The following is a 23,327-nucleotide window of genomic DNA, read 5'->3' as shown; positions in this document are numbered from 1 at the left end:
TTTAGTGAATGCATTTCGAGGAAATTAGATGTTTGATTGCAAGAAAGAAATTAAACTTGTTTTCATTGGACTGATTTGAGACATTGGCCATTTCTTAACTGTACATATGTTAAAATGTACAAAGAAATGTACCTAGCATGACAACGATGCCAATGATTAAACGTTCGGGTAACTGTCCTTGGAACAGGTGATCTTCGCTCTTGGATCGGAGTTCAGCAGCAATGGTGAGTTTTTCCTTCCACACGTCGTATCGGATACTTGGCGGTCGTTCTGCTAAAAGTGTCACTGATGTCGTTTCCCACTTTAGGTAACACTTCCACGTGATGCACGTAAAGTCTGACTTCTTGATGATAGTTTTCACTCGTTGACATGAGCCATCAAATGGAAAACGGTACCGCTGAGATTCAGTCTCAGGCGGATATCCACCCTGTTCAGAAAATAATTTTCTTGTAACCACATTCCCAAATGCAAACGATCCATCAGTTCTCAACTACGTCCATGAAGGATTTATTTATGTAAAGATAATTTTGAGGATTTCAATCTTCGGCCAAGACTGTATCGTTAATCTTGTCCTTGCCTGCTGTGTCAGTTTCCAAACAACACAAGGGTGTTGGTGTTCTTGTCTTCTGTTCCGTACGTCAAGAGATTTTCCTGGTACCCAATGGTAAGGGAAAGTATCCATGCTACTGCTGACTACTTTGCTATTCACTTCGCTGAACAATTAAAACATGACATGGTTGACGGGGGCTACTCTAGCAGTGTCTCCCGGATTGATGTCATCTGTTTTGATCACTTTGACTTTCAAGTACAAGTAACTGATATTCAGATCGATGTAATCTTCGGGCTGTCCTTTGATTTAAAATTCGATATTTCCTAAATCCGTCAAAGAGAAAACTGAATGAAATCCTACCCATTCGGATCCTGGCTTAATAGTGGGTAGCATGACAAACAGATCCAGTTCCGACCTGGAACAAGCGGAAGATTATCGGTACATCATTTTTCTCTCTCTCTCTCTGGTTTTCATAATAATAAAAAGTCTCGGATGGTTCTTCTTTTCTCGGTCTTTCTAGTTCTAGGGGTTCGAAGTCATCTGGTGAGGTGTCTTCGTCGTCTATTTCTATTTCGCCTTGCTGTGGCGTCAGAGAAGCGGGAAAGACTGAATCGGCAGCGTCGAATGCATTTAAAGGAGTTTCTCGCCGATAAAATTTATTTGCCCGTTTGAAGGAGGACATTTTGCCTGCTCTCAAGAAAGCGTCATTGGTGATTTGTTTTTCAATGATGACATTTAATGGAGAAAGTCATTGCCTTGCGTAAAAACGGCATTTTTCAAGAGGTGCAATCATCGTGTCACCATCGATTTCAAAACGGGGGCCACCGAACAAAACGCCGATTTCAGCACATATTCTAAACCATGTCCTCGCTGTCGAGCAACGCCTCGGTACACTGGATTCATGACTTACAAGTCGTCCGATAATTGGTTTCAAAAATAGAGTTTCACCGTGACTTTCCCTTTGAAGAATGGAATATTTTACTCCAAATCTCCTTTCATAGCAACGTTGACAGTGACAGAATAAGACTTACTGACGAGTAAATACTGAGGCTGAGAACATGATATGTGTTTCCAACTTCCTAGTCAGTGTTCATGGCAGAATCCATTTTGAAAATAATGACACCCAGTAACGGTACGGAGGTATGTCCCACCACGTTGTACTCCAACACATCGGAGTAAACAAAATAAAAATTTAGTCCTTCGTTCAGTTATACCGAGGATCCAAAGTACCTGTAAATATTCATATTGATGTTGATCTTCGGGCTCAAATTATACGTTACCATCTGTGGATGTCCGTATCCTGAAATTTCACCATTAGAGGACTAGCCACTTTATGGTACTCAATCCTAAAACTTTTGTTTGCTTCTACATAGGGCTGTGCCAAGCGCTTCCTCGAACCTGTCAGCAATCGTGTCCACCGAATATTGGTCGCTAAAATAATAGCCTCCCGGAATTTTCAAAGTATAGATGCTTAATAATGCATTGCTTCTTGCCTGATTTGTGTCAACTGAAAACCTGATTTTACTCATCTCATGTTACAATTTTTCATTCATGATTTCAACGTGAAACGTGTCTTGAGTTTATTTTGGATTATTTGTAGTGTGACTCATTTCGAAATAAGAAACTTACCAATGGGCTTCGTGATCCAGTAGGATGGTGTGATGTAATATGGCCGTAAAACCGCATGATGTGCTTTTGGAAAACACATTCATGAAACTGTCACTGTATAAACTTAAGTAAAATTGGTTATTCATAATTCCAGAGTTCTGCTGTCCAATTGGTCACTCAAGGTTAGAGAAGCGTCTAAAAAAGGGCCGATGTGGTTTTTGTTTGGGTGGTGACTGTATGAAGAGTGACTGACGATAGGCGCAAGGCTACCGTTGTTACCGTTTGAGGATTTCTTGTTGTTACTGTTGTTGTGGGGTTTAGCGCCATTTTCAACACAAGATAGGCTAAACATGGCGAACAGTATTAATAATGCATGAAGAACCGGGGAAAACCCCAGGGAGAACAACCGACCCACGAGAAGCTACTGGCAATCTTTCTCACACACACATATTGGCCGAATTCTAGACTCGAAAAAACGCAGACAGAGATGAGATGGAAGTGATCCGTAAAGGAGAGAGCTTTAGACTAGTCGGCCACTCGGGGCCCCCACTGAGTATTTCAGGGAAGGTTTAGGAAGAAGGCAACCGATGCAACTGCTCAGTAAAATAGTTTACAATTGTCTGTCTCCTTGTTGCAAAATCCAATCGGCAATGGCAGCACCGATGACACCACGAAGATTTCGCAGAAAAAAACAATTTGCGTTTCAGGCACACGTTCTCCACACCACACGCAGAAGGGTTGCTATTGTACATCTTGCACAAACGAACTAGGTGAAGGAGTAGTCACATCTACAGTGGTTGAGGCATCCGTTGCGCTGCGTCTGTCTAGAACACTGAGGGTGGACGACTTTTCGGCAGAGAAATACAATCTTTCAGAGCTGGTGGAGCTGTTTTGTCTAACGTTTTTTGGTGAAAGAGTTGATGTCGCTTAACCGTAACTTTGCAATTTTTCCGTTTCTGACACATCGCTGCGATCCATCAAAATTTCCAATTTTTTGTTATAAGTGTCATCTTGATCTTATGAGGATTTGGAGGTAAACTAGGGGTCTTTCGTTCTTGACAACGATGGAATTCTATCCATCGTTTGTAAGGCACTAAAGACACTTTTCGCACTTCCATCAGATTCCAAAAGTGACTTCTGAGATCTTTTGACCGTAAAGTTCCCTTTCACCTTCTTGGTTCCTTTTCACCTTGCTCCCATGAGTCCTCCTAGAATTGTTCCTTCAGCAAGGGTCCTAACAACATCGGCAAAACGCCTCCGTGTTGTACCAACATCTTTTTCTTTTGACGAATGGGTATCTTTTTCTTTTGACGAATTGGGTATTTCCTTCCTGACCATGTGGCGAAAAACGTCTCGATACTTGACTTCGAATTCTTTTTTATGTGGAGAAAAAGGTATCGTGCCTTTCAATATATTCAGGCAACATTCACACATGATACTGACGACGTATTTGGAGGGCGTTTGAGGGATTTGTTTTCGCATGCGTGGAGGAGTTTTGGACAACACGGACAACACATTCCAATGTTTGTTTAAACGAGGAGGGAGTCCTTTCCTTTCTTTTTGGGGTAGATGGAGTTTTCTTATGGTCTTTTCATAGCGGAATGCTTAGCAATCGATTGTCTTTACGTCGTATTAACTTTATGACAGGCATCACGCGTCATAAAGGGGTCGCAACAGACTAAATAGGAACAGTTCTTGCTTGGATAAATCCAGTAAATTCTGTAACATGACCGATCTCTCTTGAACTGTGATTTTGGAGACAGGTACATTGTGAGCAGCGACCACTGAAGCTAATGAGGAGAAGGGTATCACCACTGGAGTAGAAGTTCTTAGAGACAAGGGTTTCCACGTGTTCATCAAATTAGGAAGACTGGCATCAGCAGCAACGGAGAAGTGGAAGAACCTAAGGTTAATAGAGACGCGGTCACCGTCGCTGCAGATTGTGACTTGTGGATATAAGCTGGCTTCCATTTTGCATTGCCTCTCTTGCGGGTAGAAGTTGTTTTCTTGGGTCTTGTCAGGTGACTTTTCTTTTCTGTGGACTTTTCTTTTTCGGGGTAGTGACCTAGTCTTGACACCACTGTTCTTTTTCTTCTAGGTACTTTTGGGGTCGGGGAGGGGCTGTTTTCTTAGGGATAACTTTGGAGCATTGGGATCCCATTTTAAGAGGGAGCGAATGATTACACCTCCTAGAGAACCGCTACCTCCAGGTTTCAAAATTATTTGCTTTTTGGTTTGTGTGTCGATGCGGAGATCTGACAGTTAAGTCAAGGCTACTTTGTTTCTCTCAAAAAATGTGTTTGGTTTGATGAGGGATGTGAATGATGCCTTGCAGTAATTGACGTTGTATCACCGTAAACCATCGTAAGACTTCTTTGAGACTGGTTTCCAAGACACGAGCACGCATTTTTGGATTTTATTCTTGACTGATGCCGTACAAGGCATCAATCAATTTTATGGGAAGATGAGACTGAAGATATTTCATGTTGCCAATATCTGAGACAGACCAAAGTAACACGACATGTCCTCCGTTTTGACACCAGTGGTGAAACAAAAGGGTCCGAAGTCGCAAATAAATGTGAGTGGTGGATTTTAAATTCACTAATAAAGAGGCGTGAGGGACTTGAGCGGCATTGTCGTACGCAAGAGTCAACCAAGGCGTTCCTAACTGCTCGGCTAACACTTGCATTTGCAATTTATCTCTAGATCTTTTAAACAATATCACGTAATGAGCACTGAGACTGATGGTATGAAGGGCTTTACTTTAAAGAATGTAATTAACACTGGCATTAAGATGATGCCCATTGCGCGTAAACCACAGTGTAATTTCTTTTTCTCCTAACATGTCGAAGATGACCAGATGTGTTTGAAAGGGGTCAGACTGGGGTCAGACACGATCCCGTCGTCTTCGCTTATAATTACTTCCACAAACACGATGGAATCGCCTTGACTTTCTTTGTAACACCAAATGATACGTTGAGATGGATGATCGATCAAATGATGTTTATGTTCGATCAAACGTTTGACAAATTCGGTTTTGCCTGATCCGCTCGAAAGTGGAAGAAGAGGGAGCAGAGACAACAGAGGTAAGCATAATGCAGGGAATATCGCTTTTGACACGAAGACAGAGAAGGTACGAGTTTTTACACTTTTTCAGGACACGTTTATTTCAACAAATTAAAATTGAACACGAAAGACAAAAGTACATAAAAGCCAAATGGTTATGTACATCGATAAAATACAAATCAAAACAGTCAAAGTGGACGAAAAACAAGTTTCTGTACAACATTTTGGTGACAAAGGTCTGGTGTCCTAGGACAGTGTGTACTGTTCTTAGAGTCTCTATACTTGGCACGGTCACACAGGGGTCCTCCCGGAATGACTTATAAGGGATGTCCATGTTAATTGGAGTCATGTCCTGAATGGGGATTGTTTTCTTCGGTATCGGGTTCTTATGCCACTGCAGATGACACAGGTTTAAAAGTTTCTTTTTTCACTGAACGTTAAATGTATGGTCAACAATGTTGGGCATAGTGTGCCACTTCTTTTGTCCAAGCCTCGCAACTCAAACTTTTCCCATCACGTACATCTAACTAGTGAGGGTGTAAGTTACACACACATCGTTGTAAACATCTTTAGTCCTCATCTTCGTTTTCGTAGAGGTCGAGAAGTATCGAGATGAAAGCGCAATTCTTTAAACAAAATGAGCCTCTCGTGTACATTTAAAGGTACCACTCTCAAGATTTTGGTTATACCTCACAGTACAGATCGTAAAGAGCCGACAAGGAATCGGCTGGTAAACGAAATCCCAGAAAGCAAGTAACTAATACACACACCACACGAAAACCCGAGATCACGAGATAAAGTTCTCGTAAAAGGCGTTGGTATTCCACCACCGTCTGAATAATGTCATTAGTTTTTTTCCAACGCAAACGTTGCATCGATAATGATAAAGGTCGGGGTATGGTAGTGAATTTTGTACTCTCTTTTGTCAGTGGTAATAGTTTAATTTTAGCACAGAACTTATCGTACTCCGTCGTTAAATCAAAATAGTTTAGTCACTAGTTCACATGTCACACGTCGCACAGACGTTTCCTCTTGAAACAAGATTAGTCCGTGTAAAAGTGCTTGGTAATCTTTTAAATCTTCCTCTGGAATTCGGTGTTTTATGGTCACCTTCTAAGTAATAGCAACCAAAGTATTCTGGTCCTCGTCCCGTTGAACAAGGTCTGACCGATGGAACGTTTTCAAATGAATCAGTCCTCTTATACCATTTAGATACCAGTAGTTCAAACATTGGTGACATAACGGATGCAATTGTTTTTTGCATTGGACCTTTTGACCAACTCTAGGTAACTACGTTTTCTCAACACCACAGGAAAACCACGAACGTTCTCTTGTAAAATATCCATCCAGAGGTTACTAAGGTCATCTCACTAAAGGTAGGTCGTGACAGTGTGGAGACCATCGAGCATGTTCCAGGTAGAATCTTTTGGCTAACACTTGTGTAGTGACACACCGCAACTGAAGCACTTGACTTTATTCTCTATGGCCAAGTTGATAAATCCTACTCTGGCTAATTTTTCGGGGGTGCGTCCTTCCAGATAATTATGCCATTTTCCTTGGAAGGTCTGGAAACAACTTTCGAAGTCGCAGTATTCAGGCAAACTCAGCGGGAACTCTTTTTTCACTGCTTCATTTCGATGGTGGTACGGTGCAATCCTCAGGAGTTTGCTCAGGGTTGGATGAGATCCGTAGGGTGGTTTCACCTGGAGGATGACATTGACAATGAAAACCTGTAGAGTGGAAATGTGTACGATAACGAATGGCATCGCTTTCGCGTGTGTCATGTTTGACACACACAGCATCACTTTCCATGGTAGGTATGGTAGTAGTGGTCATAGCAAATATCATATAATGTGATTCTGAAACGAGGGTGGTGGGTGGTCACTTTAAAATATTGATCCTATCCACATTGCTATTCTACTTTCAGGACCCAAATGTTCACATCTTGACTGGTGCGATAATTGAGAGTCAGTCCTTTGACTTTACATTCGATGTGTATTTCTACTTGTTGGTCCCAGTATTCGTTGGTGCAATTTTTGGGACCGTCAATAGGAAAACGTAGAAACATGGTATGGCATGCTCGCCCGTCCAGGTTCCTAGACAGCCTCATTCGATGTCACGATCTGGTTGTTTTCTAAGTCTCAGCCATCCACGGAATATGTTCATCTGGTCTTTTCGCCTGCTTCGTTTCGTGCATGTTGGATCCATTTGTCTTTTGTATTGCACAAGTAATGTAGTCAGCATAGAGCTTTGACTAAATATTGACTTTTGACAAAGTTTGTCGTCTGAGGGCGAATGACAGCCAAGGTGTTTTCGGGTATGAATCGTTGGCGGTACACTAAGGAGCACGCTTTGGCAATGGTGCAGGCTTCTTTCAAAGGATCAATCTCTCGAATGTGGTAGTATTTCTCAGGCGTTACTAGGGATGAACTAAGTTCTGTATAGAAACTATGGGTGAGGATTCTTCTTCAATAATGTCAACTTCAAAATCAGTGGCATGGATTTTGGCCAAATTTTTAGATACGTTGCGAGGCGAAAGGTCACGTATCTGCCTCTTACTTTTTTCTTCTCCCTTCTCCAAGAAATGATGCGATCGTTTCATCAGAAATTCAAAAATGACTACATTTGAAACGTCATGATCTGCTATATCAATATAAGACCAGCGCCTAACCTATGTAAGGTTATGTGTCTTCCCTCCAAGTATTCATTTCAGTCTCATTCTTACCAGAATGATGGAAGAGCCAGCACAGATCGAACTTCTAATCAGAGCTTTGCGAGGTGTCATACGAAGGTTCCCTTCAGAGACGCCGACGAACTACTCCCCCCTCCTTGCGAGATAAAAGTCAAGATAATTGCTATATCTGTCAGAAGAAAGGGTATTGGTCTTCTGAATGTCCAAAACGTTAAACAAAGACAAGAGTCAAAAGAGACAAAAGTCAAGATACCTGCTATTATTGTCCAGAGAAATTACATTGGTCTTCAGATTGCCCTAAGAAACAAAGAAGCAGGAGGGAGATAGGGTTCCGAACAGGAAAAAGAGGTACCCTCAAAACAGGAAGAACCCAGACACTTTCAGAAAGAGAAGAAAAGAAGACAAGACAAATATGAGGAAGAAGAGGACAAACCTGTGACAGTGAAGAAATTCAAAGCAGGAGAAAGTGAAAAGACACAGAAGAAGCTAATAAACATTTTAAAGTGTTGTGTTGTGTTGTGACATTGGATTGTAACTTTGTGCCAGAATATTCCAGAAAGAAAACATAAGTGTCTCTTAATTTTGATTTTTATAATTATAAGGACCTACACTCACGCACTCACACACGTCCACCATGGGTAAAAAATACTATCTATTTTCGAGAGAGATGAGGGGCGCTGAAAAGGACCGTTGGTCGTATTAAAGAGATCTGATACATTTCTTTCAGACTTCTTAACTCTGCCAAAATGTCTAAGATTACCGTAACCGTTTGACTTTCACAATCCTTCTTCTCTCCTGGACATTGTTTCTTCTCTGCTTTTTCTTCTTCTTATCATTTCCTTCTTGCCTCTTCTTTTTCTTCTTGTTGCTTTTGAATGAGTAAGGCTTGTTCTGCTTTTATCTGCTGTTGCAGAAATTTCTTCAATTCTTCTTTCTGTCGCAGTCTGAAGTCATCGACGTGTGGTAAGGAAGTAGAAGGTGGCGAAGGTGCTGGTACAGAAACAAATTCTTGTGAAGAAGAGAGAAAATCTACTAAATCCAAGTTAAAGTCGGTCTTCTCTGGATGTGGAACCGTATTTGATTTGGTAGCCGCTTCTATACTATCATTTCTTGTCTCCACGGCTGGTGCACCCCAATTGATCGTCTTCTTAGTTTCCGTCTTGTTTAAAAACTATTTCGCATCGATTCTCTGCGCACAGAACCTAGCGCACCAATATAAGGAATGTGACGTCACAGGTAGATCTCTTCGGATTGGATGATAGACACCGCGCTGTAACTGAATTTTGTAACGCGCGTAAAAGAACTCAATATGTTTCGAACCGCTCTTCCACTATAAATAACCGCGGTCTACCTGATTTCATTCACCTTTTCTCATGACAAGATGTGGACTTACGCATAATCATGCACCCTGGCATCGTCGATGCTGTTCCGCACGGACTTAACAATGTATGTTAAATCCTTATGGACAATCATCAAGATAACGATACGACCATTTGGAAACGAAGGATCTATAAATGTTGTCACCATAGTACGTCCACCCTTTTTCAATATTGTGTCCTTTGTGTCCCTATAGTGCTACATATTATTGCTATCCTTAAAAGTGTAACCTGACGTTAATGTCTCCTTGTCCTACATTACCACACAAAATGAACAAAACAGTGACCTACTTTTACTTCTTCTTGCACTCCGATTGATAATATTATAGGAATAATGAAGATGGTTTAAAGGAAGATATTTATACTTTTAAAAAGATTAGATGAGGAGGATTTAAACGTTATGGAACAGTGATATTGGTCTCAACTTTACTTATAAAAGGGGTCATGGGGTAATAAGATGGCTTAGGGAAGTTATTTTTATAAAGTCTTTAAATTCTATTTTACAACATTTATTTTACATCCTACGATGTGGTCATTAGATGAGTGGGTGCTGATCTCGCCAAACGGAAGCAAGAATCGTAGAGATGAAAGATGCGAAAGGGGTATATTTTGTTCATTAGAAATTTAAATTATATTGTATTCCCTTCTTTTACATACAATCCTATGTGAGATTGATAAAAGTTTTGTTAAAATATGAATGTAGATGGAGGGTCAAGAGATCATAGAGTGAAGACAAATATTTTACTTTTTTAAATGAGAACAACTGGTGGTTAGGGAGAAATATTTTTAATCTGTACTTCTTTTACATTATATCCTGCGTAGCCAGTAGATGATTGATGTTTGATATCGGCAAACATGTTCAAATGTGCATTTTAGATAGTAAGTTTCGATTATCATTACATTTCTTGATATAGGCCTGAGAACCCTATTACATAATAAATCAATATTCGTTTAATTTAGAAGGCATACAAACTGCACCCTATTACATTTCTCATCAATTCACATCTAATATTTACAAACAGAATATCCTGTGAAACATATGACGTAATACGGTAGTTTTGGTAAGAGTTGAAACCTGGGCAATATATATGTCAAAACGGCGGCCTAATATTTATTATCGATTTGGCATTGTATACGATTAACTATTTAACGCAAGGCATATTTGTGTTTCTAATGAGAAGTAGCTGATTGAAATAACAAATTCCTTGTAATATCTTGATGGAATATGATCCATGCTTAACTAGTAATTTACTGCCTGTGTATGTAGGTATGTATGTGTGTCCCGTCATAGACGCAACCACGCAAGACTTATATCTACAAATAAATTTGCGCAAATGTTTCGCATTTGTCTCAGTGTCAATGTGATTCACATTTTACAATGTTAATCAAGACATGTTTCAAGTTTTCTTTTTAACTTGAACTTTCTCAGGATTGTCAAGTATGGGCGGGAATAGGGTGTAATGAGTTGTTTCATTTACCAAACAAAAACACATCGAACGTTTAAGAAACCTTCCCTTAAACAAACTTGAAAGACACACTTCTAACTGATGACTACCGTATTCCTCTTTTAATTCCTTTTCTGTTTCTTCGGTTTAAAAAAAAAAAAACAACTTCAAGCTTAACAACAATGGTTACGTCCGTTTAATATCTACTTCAAATTTCACTTATGATTACTCAAACTCTGATGTATAAAACGGTAACTAGTGAAAGAAAAATTTAAATTGGTGAGTGTTGTTAATTCCGTTAAAGCTCTCTATGAGAAAAAAGTAAATTACTTTATTTGGTTTGTGGGTTTAACGCCATTTTTCAGCACATAGTGAATGAAGAACCAACGAAGAAGCACAGTAAAGAACCATCGACCCACGAGAACATACTGGCCAACTTTCGCTCATGCACACGTTGGCAGAGCAAGAGATTCGATCCCATGCAGACAGAAGTAAGATTAATTTACTTGGAAAGCCGTGGTCCCAAAACAAATAAAAGGATTAGTATGTGAAAAAGATGCAAATACATAAATAGATGGAACAAAAAGAAATAAATGTATGGTTGTAATGTTCCATTTAATTTATATAAAACGTAAAAGTTTGTCATTTTCTCTTGTTCTGTCTTTCTTGTCCTTTGTTTTCTTTGGTGTAGGAGTTAAATTTGAGGGTTGAAGAGACGTGGTTACGGGGACAGCAACATAGTTTCTATTGTTTTATTCTATAAATCAATGTGGTCTTCCTACCAAAACAGCTGATTTGGTGATAAATATTCTATTTAATGTCATTAATGCATTGTTTAATGTAGATTGTCTTTCTGTAATTGTTTCAGTATACTGGAACACGTGACTTGGTGAATGCATTATTGTTCAGTGACATTGTGCGTTAATTTTTCTACAAAAAAATATACTTTAGTAAAGATTATAATCGACTGATTTGCATTTTCATTTCCTACTGCTAAGTATTAATCACAAAATGTCCCATCATTCACTGCCTGCAGCTTAACAAATTTGGTTGTGTCCTTTCCATATCTTCTTTTTGATCCGTACTTGTGTATCATGGTCAATATTTATGTTCGTCCATGTGTTCGCCTTGAGCCACTTAGCACGACTGCACAAAATCAGTGTTTCAAATACTTAATTTAGTATATATGTTTATATTTCTTGATGAACTAACTCTATTTTCATGACACCAAAATTATATTTTATAAATTTTCAAATAGTTTGGACTTGTATCATTTTGGTTGCTATCGGAGTGCACATGATTTACCAAAACTATTGTATCTTTCATTTGTATCGTTAAAACATAACTTTCATCGTTTCATAATGTTCTTATCCATCTCCATGAAGTAAATAACACTGCAATAAATAATTTAAAACTTCTATATATATTTATATCTCAGAAATTGTTTAAGAATGTATTAATCCTCGATAATTTGCCTAGGAAAGACATTTGGTGTCGTATATACCATGGCAATACAGTAAACATAAATTAAAAAGCCAGTAAATACTTGTCTAAACGTAAGGTTAAATTGTTTTAAGATTGACAAAGTATATAAAACATGTATATATGGGGTTATTGCCAGTTTCACACGTTATAAATTATGGAACAGACCGAAAACAGATAGGGACTGCGTTATCAATTTCCCTTGCCTGTTGTTTCAATGGCATGTATTACCTAATTAATTATATATTTATTTATTTTCAGACTAGACATAATTGATTACACAGATATATCCTCTTATTGCTTTGTGGAAAATGTAATAGAGTTAACTCATATAATCGGTAGAATTACAACAGGAAACAGTGAACAGTAACTAAATCATATTCTCCTAATTAAAGTGGCTTATATATTTCAGTTTCTATCCAATGATGTCATACTTTTTCCAGCAGTTCTCTTTTGTTATGTTCCACACCTTTGGTCCTGGAAGTTTTGTTACCTCCCCTACCGAAACTCTTAATCATCACTAATTCCTTTCCCAAACGTCTCGATCATCGCTGCTTCCTCAAATTTTCATTTTTGATTGTTCTGATGTGTTGTCGTGTGGTATTCGTCTCTCGCTTCGTTTTTAATTGTCTCCAGTTCCTAAGAAACAGATTGATTGACAGAATTGTATCATATCATTTCCTTAACATCGGTAATATTTGCATATTTCTACAATCTTTGATCATCGGGAGGAACTGGGTTGTGTGTCTCGGCGTTTTATTAGGCATGTGGACTGTATCAATCTCAAAACGTGACTGCAACACAAAAGGGACAGACCTCTGAGAATCTTCAACACAATTTTATACTTTGAAACTTTTTGGGAGCCACAGTTGTTTGCATAATAATGGAAACTGTAACCACAATATGTGTTTTTCTGGTGATGTTTGAAATAGGTCAAACAAATGGTAAGTCAATGTTCTAATGTGTTACGAAACTATTAAATTTACAAAATATTGAGAAGACATCACTGATACTGCTGCATTAAATCTTGACGGTATGGAATGATCTGAACCTTAAATGGAAATTATCGTATAGAGTTTAGTTGGTTATTTACTATAGATAAGGTGACTGACTATAGTTTATTGTCAATCTCTTGCCTTGAACATATTCCTATAAAAATTGACATAAAAATTGCAAATATGGTCATTTTTCATTAAAAACAATTTGAACGTTGTGCAACTTGAAAAATATAGGGTTCAAGAATTATTGTGTATGCTGTAATTAGTATTCTATTATAGTCTCTACAAGAAGTATCGACTGATTTTTTGCATTCCTGCAAATAAAGTGTATCTTTTGATGTACAAACACATCTCCAATGCAAATAGAGTTTTGTATGATCAGAGCCAACTTATATTTATTTCACCTATTCAAACAAAAACTAATTTATTATTTATTTATCTATTTCATACATTTCTTTTTATCTACATGACGATTCGACAGATTTAAGGTAGGTATGGAACTAAGGTATCTCCTATGCAAATTCAGACGTTTTGATTGCATTTCAAAGTTAATTATTGTATATTTCGACGAGAAAATGTATTTAATCCATGTACTAAGATAATTTTATGTCTGTCTTTGAAAGCAACCAGCTTTTATAAGCAAACTACGCTTTATTAGTACAGAAAGAGATGCATCCGCCATTATGCAGTTAATTTTCTCTCATATGTTATTGTACACAACTGACTAGTGATATGATCGAATATGACATGATGAAGTATTTTAGGGATAGTTTTCAACAAATCCTTAAAGGATTAGGAAATTAGGAAAGTGTATTGTTGCGAGTCTTTTCTCTTCAAAAAGAGTGAAAAGCAACCATCTTTGTCAGATTCAACAGATAATATTTTTCCCTTGATAACAAAGTGAAAATTAAAACACTTACGTAATTAAATCCCAAAATAATCCTGGAGTTACAGACGCAAGTCGTAATAATTTAAAGTTCTGAATGAACTTTAATAGAATTCCAAATTAAATCCATGTTTGAATTCACTATAAATCCCAGTGAATGTCTCTGTCCAAAGATCTTATTTTTCATGAGCACTCTCTATTTCCAGAGTGCATTCGCTTGAACAAATTAAAGAAATAAATTCCACCCCAAATGAAGTACTGGACACAACAATATTACTAATTGATTCTGCTAGATCTTAAGCACGAATAGATACACTTTCCAGTGACAAGATCATATAGTCCTCTACCAGACCTCAGGTCAAGTAGAAAATAAAATTGATTTTGGACAAAGTTATGTCCAACATACAATGTTACCATACAATACTATAGAATGAAATTTTAAAAAATCGAAACAAAATAGCTAATTACAATGCAAAGTAAATATACATAACAGTATTACGATTTATTAGTGCTCTGAAGTTGAAAAACGATGTCGTGGTTTCTTGATGTTTAGGGTCGGGATTCGTGGTTGTTTTTTGTTTCTTATGAATTGATTATTTTTCCCAGATCGGTTCCTTGCGGATAGGAGACCACGTCTTGATTCCTAAGGTTATCACACATAATTTGACACGTTTTCCGTAAAATGAATAGCATTTTTATTGAATCCATTTATTATTATTATTATTATTATTGTTAATATTATTATTATTAATTTTTTTAAAATCTCCCTCCATAGAAAAGATGAATAATAATAATAATAATAATAATAACTATTAGTAGTAGTAGTAAAAAAATTAATTTCTCCTTGGACAGAAATGCTGAAGGGAATTAAAATGTTAGTACTGTTAGATATTGTTTATTTCCAATTTTTTTGGTGTTAAGTTTTTCCTGTTCTCTGAGGTTTTCAGTAAATTTAAAGAAATTACTGAATTAATCCAGACCTTATTGTGACAAAAGGGTAGAATCTGGAATAGTAAATAGTAACCTAGCCATTTAATAAAGTAATACCTAAGCACCTAACCCTATAACCAAATAAGTACTAAACATCTAGATTATAACCAAATAATAACCTGACATCTAGCCTAACAATCAGGTAATACCGTGACACCTAACCTCATAACCACCTAATACCCAGACATCTAACCTTATAATCAAGTTTTTAGTTATTTTCTGAACATTAATGTAGACTTCATAAACATTATGTAATTTTAAATATTCTTGGCATGATACGATTTCAGCTTAAATGGCAGTGATCTCTACAGTACTATCAAGAGTATACATAAAAACTCGTTAAAAAAATTATTGTCAGTGTATTTATTTTCCTACTCTTTTTAATACTATTTGTACTTGTGATGAACAAAAGGTTTAAATGTCATAATACGTTCACAACACTGATGTAGACACTTAAGAATTACGTTCCTTACAACCAAAACATGGTATTCTCTAAATGACAACCAGAGTTAGATGTGATCATGGAAGTAAATGTCCTTCCGAACAACGAAGTCTGATAGGGCACTTTCCCTTTTTCTAGTTTACTTAGTATGAAGCAACCAAACAAAATCAATTATCTTTTCAACACACTCACTTTCTATTCAGATACCACGTTTACCAGAATAAACAACCCAATGCTAATGTCATTTTTATTCTCACATATCAGTAATTACCTGAAATTCAAATACATTTCAAAGTATTCATGAAACTTTAAGTGAATCAGGAATTCCGTGAAGTTGCTAAATATTTAGCAATTTCCTGATACCTAGGCTTCACTCATTAGCGATAACATGCGTTTGAATTAAAATATATATACTGGTGATTTGTGCAAATAATCATGACTGTGTAACATGTTTGAACGATACCCAACAAAAGTTTGAAAGAACAGCAAGCATTTATATAGGATGCGTGCAAATAAAGTAACCCATATGCATTACAGAAATAATGTTTGTACATCGATGACATTTCTAATAGGTATGAATGCATCGATCAATGGATGGATTGACGGATCTGTCATTATAAAGATACATGAACCGATGCAACTGACTGATTACATATGCGCGTACATGTACAATTTAGATTACTTCGATTTTCAAGAAATGTAGTGGAATACCATCTTCACGTTTTGAGTTTATTTTAAAGAAGTATTATTTTTTCCAGCCTCTTCGAAACCGGGGATATACAATCATGGGGATAATGCAACTGTGCTCATCAAAAATCTTGCAACGGATTTAAGCAAGAGTTTGGATATATATTTCCATGGTTTTACAAATAAGCTACATTACACTCATGTGATGCTCTATGTCCCAAATACGACCAGTGATAAACACATTAGTAGAAATTACACTGGCAGAATAAACAGTATTACAATGGACAGTGGCAATCTCAGTTTTCTCTTATTAAATGTAAAGTTTATGGACAGTGGAAATTACACAGCTTTCGAAGGTTCCTGGGAGAAAGGAAAAGGAAGTATTCTCGTCTCACGTATGTATTCTCTTCACCGTATTTAATACTGAGAAAATTATTGAATCAAGACTCTTGTATGCAAGTATAAATACTGCATGTATGTTTTGAAGTGTTCTTGGTTGGAAGACGTTAGGATAAATACAGCCCCACCTCAATTAATTGTCAGTCTGCCTTGACAACTCTTAATTAACAACTCTTTAACTAATCACCATGGCTTCCAAATCATATCTGTAATTTGTTTAATAAAGATTTTTGTTTGAGGCTTGTTTCATATAGAAATGCTTAATATGGAAATAATTTAGGAGAGTTGTCATAGAAGTTTTGCCGCTATGGTAACATTATCGTCTTGATCAAATTTTCCATTTTAATCAGTGGAGTTTTCAAACGTACAGTCATAGCATGACGACACAATATATATATATATATATATATATATATATATATATATATATATATATATATATATATATATATATATATATATATATATATATATACACCCACACTGCTGTCGGGCATTTCTGCGCACCTAAGGTTTTCGTTTCCAATATTGAAGCAAAACGCTTACCGAATTCGAGCGATTGACAAAAATAAAATACAGCAATTCTTACCGTTTGAAAAGATGCAATGGTCACCAGAATATTCTGTTCAAAATAATATTAATTTTGAACATAGAGGATACCACACCCCTGTTTTCCTGACTCGCGATCTGTCGGCCTATTCTGCGCATAGCTTTGAAAAGAAGTAATGTTTATCCATAGGGCTACAGAAATGAAATATATTACTTTGGACTGTTTCTGTCAGTAGTTCATTCGCGTAATTAGGTCAGGTTTATAGCTAGTTTTACAAAATTCAACGTAAAAATGCCAATAAATTGCAAGAGATGTTAAGCAGACCAAACCGGTCTTGTAAAAAATTTAGTAATGTTCAATATTTTATGAAAAATAAGCTATTACTTGGAAGAGAAACAACAATGAATTGGATGTAATGTGTTTACAACGTCTTCTTGATGGGGAAAAATTGCTACAGAATTTAGAAACAGACTATACGCAGGGAATTTATTGAGAATTTATGTTCGAGCGGCACGTAGACACGTTGGGTAGCAGACGATTTTGTACGTGTGGGACAACTTCTTGCAAAATTGGAAACTTCAATTAAAATACAGTTTTGATTTAAGGTACACATTTCCATATTTTATATAATGTATTTCTTTATATGATTCTAAAAGATGCATAGTAAATCGAATTTTCTGGGTTACAGGTTAAAGAAGGTCATGGAGTGGGTCTTCACGTTACCATTTAGAAATCACATTTTTATGTGCATTTCGAGTCTAAATGTGAGATATTTTTGTACACTTTATGAATATCACTTTTCTTACTTAATGTATGATTGGGGATTTTTCTGGATACAAAATGGATTTTTGACCCAAAATAGCACGTTATCAAATGTTTACAGAAATGACGTATCGTTGCGCAGAATTAACTGACGCGCAAAATTGGCCGTGTGTGTGTGTGTATATATATATATATATATATATATATATATATATATATATATATATATATATATATATAAATATATATATATATATATATATATATATATATATATATATATATATATATATATATATATATATATATATATATATATATATATCCGGTTTCGCTTTAATGCTTCATCAGACTGATTTCAAACTGAATTCAATATCACTGATTACGCTGATTTTGAAATGGAACGTCTGCTAAAAGAAACATACTGGATTCATCGTATTAATACGGTATATCTAAAAGGTCTAAATTCAAAAACAATATATGACAGTCATTTTTTAAAAAATTCGTTTCTTCTTTATTCGGAATTATGTCTCATGTTTACAATTAGATAAGAATATTTTTATACCCTTCTACTTTGCAGGAAAACTTCATTGGTAAAAGTAAAAAATAATATCATAAAAATAAGTATACTAATTTTTTAAAATGGAAGTGCATCTCTAATTTAAATCTCAATAAGTATAATCAATTGTTTATAAAATACTTGATAGTAAGCGTTATGCGCACCATAATTTTTTATTATATAATTTGAGTTCTGGTAAACAATTTATTACTTGTCAAAAATATATCAAGAAATTTGTTTTTAAATTAATTTTTTATAAGTGTACATTATACATAATACAATTATTGATAAAACCGTTTATCTCTTTATATATATATATATATATATATATATATATATATATATATATATATATATATATATATATATATATATATATATATATATATATATATATATATATATATATATATGTTACGGCCCTGGCGTTATTAGCGGGGAGACGGCAGATCAAGCTCCAGTTTAAACTCGACAATTTTTTTCAAAGATCAAATTTACAAATTGTCTCAGTCCCATTATGTATCAAGACATGTCAGTTTGGAACTATGCTGTCCATAGAGTATTTCAGGATAAGCAGTAATATGATTGGACCTTAAGGTCACAATTCAGTTTCTTCGGTTCTTCCTTGATATACTGTTCTCTTTTTTAAAAGGGTTGTCAGCGATGTTAGTGTAAACTGTAAGGTATATTTTTGTTCATTCTCTTGATACAAGAGTCGCATCTTTTTAAAATAGTTTTACCGAAAGCAAACCCAGCATATATGTTATTCACGTGAAAGTTTTCGATAGTATGGTTATACAATCCCCTTTTTATAGCCCTTACGGCAGTAACCTATCACTGGTTCCGTGGAGTGCTCAACTCAAACTAACTGGACGCCAATAACGAATATGTGAACTGCCTACAAGAAAACACTAACCATTTACAACTGGAACGACAACATACGGCAATGTTGCCTAACCAGCATATGATGGTATCCATTTACAGCTGGACGACTGAATCAGGCACGTGTAACTGTCCGGCTAATGATGATATCCGTTTGCAGCTGAGTCTACTGGATCCCCTCAGGTTAAGAGAAAAAACGGACGCTGGATCGAGTCTACAGCTGAGACGATTCGGTTCAGCAAAATAAACCCCCATGAGGAGTATGGTACCTACAGTTGGGATGACAGGACACAGGAAAGCTATTGGCCCATCTGATGCTGGTATCCATCTACGGCTGGGACGACATTACACAGCAAAGCTAACTACCAAGCAGAATCGACCTAATCCCAACGGATGATATTACTAGTTTACAGCTGGGAAGACTGACCATGCCTAAAACGCAAACATTAGTGGTTAGGGCGAAATTGTAAACCATAACTACCAACAGACCATGTTGCTTCTGCAACCTCGGAAATCCTAGATGGTTTTATCAATTCTGCTTGCAAAGACCTAAATTAAAGAAAATTAAATTTATTGTCGAAATAATGAGGACAGATTTATCAACTGATATTCTGTGACTATTTTTTAATTAATACTAGCACTGAAGTTCGGTTTTGATTTCCTTATCATAACTTCACTTTATTTCATTCCTTTTCTAGGTCGCATATTAACTGGACAAGTTAATAAACCGATGATCCTGCACTTCATGTGTAATAACATCAACACGTCTTCAATTAAAGTTGGCAAGAGTCATGACTTAGATTACGCTACTTATATAATCTATGATGTGGGAAGTAATAGTTGTATATATACCAATGTGTCGATGAACTATATGGATCGCGTTGACAGCTGTGTGTTAAATGATGTGAACTTTATTCTCACCTTAAGAGAACTAAGATGGTCAGACAAGGGCGCCTATACTGCTTGGGATGACCATGGCTTCCTTTTAGAGTCCATATTTCTTGGTGTTCAAGGTAAATATTTCCTGTTAATTCACCGAAGCACGCATAATCTGAGTAAACACTTTTAACCGTTACTGAATTTATAAAATTAATCTTGCAATGGAATAATATTATTTCTTTTTAATAATTTTGAAAATAATGGAATGTCTTTGCATGTATACACGGTTATATTATGAGCATAAATTTGCATGGTTATAGAATATGAAGATTATAAATTTCTCAGGCTAAGAATGATTCAATAAATTGGGCTTAATCCTGCTTTCATGACATATAGGGCACATGGATTCCCCAAACTATGACGTCATTTTTTAGTATAGATTCAGCTACATTTGGGAGTATGACGGGATGCGAGGGACGAGATGGTATATTTATGTAAGAACATTGCATACCATAACTCTAGCTTGTTTTATTATTTTCACTGTTAGTGTACATAAAGTTATTATTTCTATGCAGTATTCTGTATTTCCATTAATCATGCATTTATGCAATATGGAGATGTTATATAGTTTTAATTTACATACAACTGTAACAAAGGGTCGTTAATCCTTCCATTCTAAAAGACATACTGCCATAAAAGACTTGACATGTGATAAATTATTCCTTTTATAATACGAGAGTACATACAAATGGACATTTAATGTGCTGTTAAATTTAATCACTGAGATAATAACAACACTTTTCTGCATGCAATTAAATGCGATAACCTAAGTTAGGATCGACCAGGAGTCGTCTGAATCTTACACGACAATTCGATTCATTTTTGTTTCATTTTCTTTAAAAGACAGCAACATATCAAGTACGCAAGGTGGATATAGCCCTGAGTCATCAAGCCCTAAGGAAGATAAAGTTAAGAACTAATAGAAAAAATATAAATAAAGGAGCTGAATGATTGTTTGCAGATCTGCATTTAAGATAAATACAGAAATAAATAAATAAATAAAATTTTATGTCAAATGTACCGTTTATTATTTTCTTCTTTCTTATTCTCAAACATGATAATGTACCTCTAAATCCAATGACATAGTGTGTTTTGTATTATATGTAATGGAATGAAATGAGTATGTTTCATATCTCCAAATAGCACATATATTATATCATATACTGCCATTATACCGTGAAGTTTAATACGTTCTTGACTTATATATATAAACAAATTTAGCTGCACTAGCCAAAACAACATCAGCAAATATTTGCTTATACTACGAATCATTTGAATTCTCTCTCTCTCACACACACACACACACACAGAGTTCTGGTGCATAACAGCTCATGGAAAGTGCCATAGATTTTCGAATTATATGTTATTAATTTTATTAGTAAAGAGGATAGACTTCTGTCTTTCCATCAATCATGCAGAAATCTGCTATGGAGATGTCATGTAGCTTTAATTAACAAATAGCTCTAACAAAGGGTCATTAAACCTTTAACCCCTAACAACGGACTGCAGTAAAGGATGTATCATGCCCTACTATTCATTTCTTTTTCTTTTTCTTTAAAAGACAGCAAAATATCAAGTACGCAAGGTCCTAAGGAAGAAAATGGTAAGAACTGATAAATAAAGATAAATGAAGGAGCTAAATGATTCTTTCCAGCTATGCATTTGAAATAAATATATAAAGAAATAAATAAATAGTAATTTGTATTAAATATACCGTTTCAGTATTGTTTCATTTTTATTTTCAAAGACAATAATTATCGATACCTAAAGTATTTGTTTTCTATTATTTATAATAGAATTAAATTAATATATTTCATATATCCAATGAGTACTTCTGTCAAGAAATACACTGCCAATTTATTTTCGGACCAGATTTTCATTCGTTGGCATATCCATTTATCGTATATATAGACAAGTTGAGCTGCATCACCCAAAAAAGTATCGGTAAATTCTTACTTATATTAGGAATACTTTTATTCTATCAAGTTCTCTATCTCCCTATGTGCCTATCCATCTGTCTGTATGTATCTATTATGCAGAAAGGTATGTCAGTCAGTCGTTATGTATATATTATAAAATATCAGCAGCAGCAGCATCAAACCATTAAGCCAATGGATCGTTGGGGCACCACAGTTGATTTTATAACCAATTCTCTCCATCTTTCCCTGTTCTCTACTGCCATTTGAGAATTTCCAAGTCACATGCCTGCGAACTCCATAATGTTGTCTTCCCACCTTTTTTCTGTCTCCCTCTTCTTCTGCCTACTCACACTGTGTCTTGCAAGATTGATTTTCTAGTCCAGTTGATCCTGAGACATGACCGTACCACTTCAGTTTACGTTTTTTTACAGCGGTCAAGAGGTCGTTATAGGATCCAATCAAGTTGTAGACTTCGATGTTTACATTGTCAATGTACGAGATGCCAACGATTGTGCGGTAGCATTTCATACGAAGGTTTGAATCCTTCTTTGTAGATCTGTTGTGAGCGTCCATGTTTCACAAGCGTACAGAGAGATGGATATGACAGTCGAGCGAATCAGCCTGGTTTTGGAGCCAAAAGCAATGTTGGTATCTTTTCTTATTGGTCTAAGCTTATTTACTGACGTTGTTGTCTGGGCAAACCTGCAAAGTAGTTCTGGTTTGGAGCCCTCGTCTGTGATAACTGATCCCAAGTACTTGAAGCTTGTGACTCTTTCCAGCTTCTGTCTTTTATTGATGCACTGATGCAGTTAGTGTTGTTTGTCATCAGTTTGGTTTCTTCGGCGCTAATCTCCATACTGTTTGATGCGGAAGTTGTGTCGAGGCGCTCAACCAAGTCAATCAGTTCTTTATCCTCTCCTGGTAAACCATCAATATCATATGTGAAGCGATGGTTGGTGATTGTTCTTCTTCCGACGCTGACAGTGCTCTTGTGGACATGCAAAAAAGGCATCCTCCGTGAATCTTTCCAGGAAAATGATGAAGAAAATGTTGAAGATTGTAGGCAACAGTATACATCCCGGTCGGACTCCAACT

At 36.0% G+C, this 23,327-nt stretch overlaps 1 protein-coding gene across 2 annotated transcripts in view; it reads left to right on the top strand.

Annotated features, from left to right (window-relative positions):
• Positions 1-12,807: 12,807 nt before the first annotated feature.
• LOC149793964 (uncharacterized) overlaps positions 12,808-23,327 on the top strand; it is an 18,463-nt gene continuing 7,943 nt past the window's right edge. The window contains exons 1-5 of one of the 2 annotated variants that reach the window (XM_089967896.1): positions 12,808-13,163; positions 16,294-16,617; positions 20,073-20,387; positions 21,157-21,180; positions 21,899-21,916. In XM_089967896.1, the coding sequence (XP_089824022.1) occupies positions 13,103-13,163; positions 16,294-16,617; positions 20,073-20,387; positions 21,157-21,180; positions 21,899-21,916 (742 nt within the window). In that variant the 5' untranslated portion in view covers positions 12,808-13,102. Of the gene's footprint in view, positions 13,164-16,293; positions 16,618-20,072; positions 20,388-21,156; positions 21,181-21,874; positions 21,917-23,327 lie in introns of both variants that reach the window. The other variant, XM_089967897.1, reaches the window with a different exon arrangement.

This window comes from Sinohyriopsis cumingii, chromosome 8 (genome assembly GCF_028554795.1).
Source record: "Sinohyriopsis cumingii isolate HCF-2022 chromosome 8, ASM2855479v2, whole genome shotgun sequence".
Taxonomy (NCBI): domain Eukaryota; kingdom Metazoa; phylum Mollusca; class Bivalvia; order Unionida; family Unionidae; genus Sinohyriopsis; species Sinohyriopsis cumingii.
This window is presented reverse-complemented; position numbering and strand designations above follow the sequence as displayed.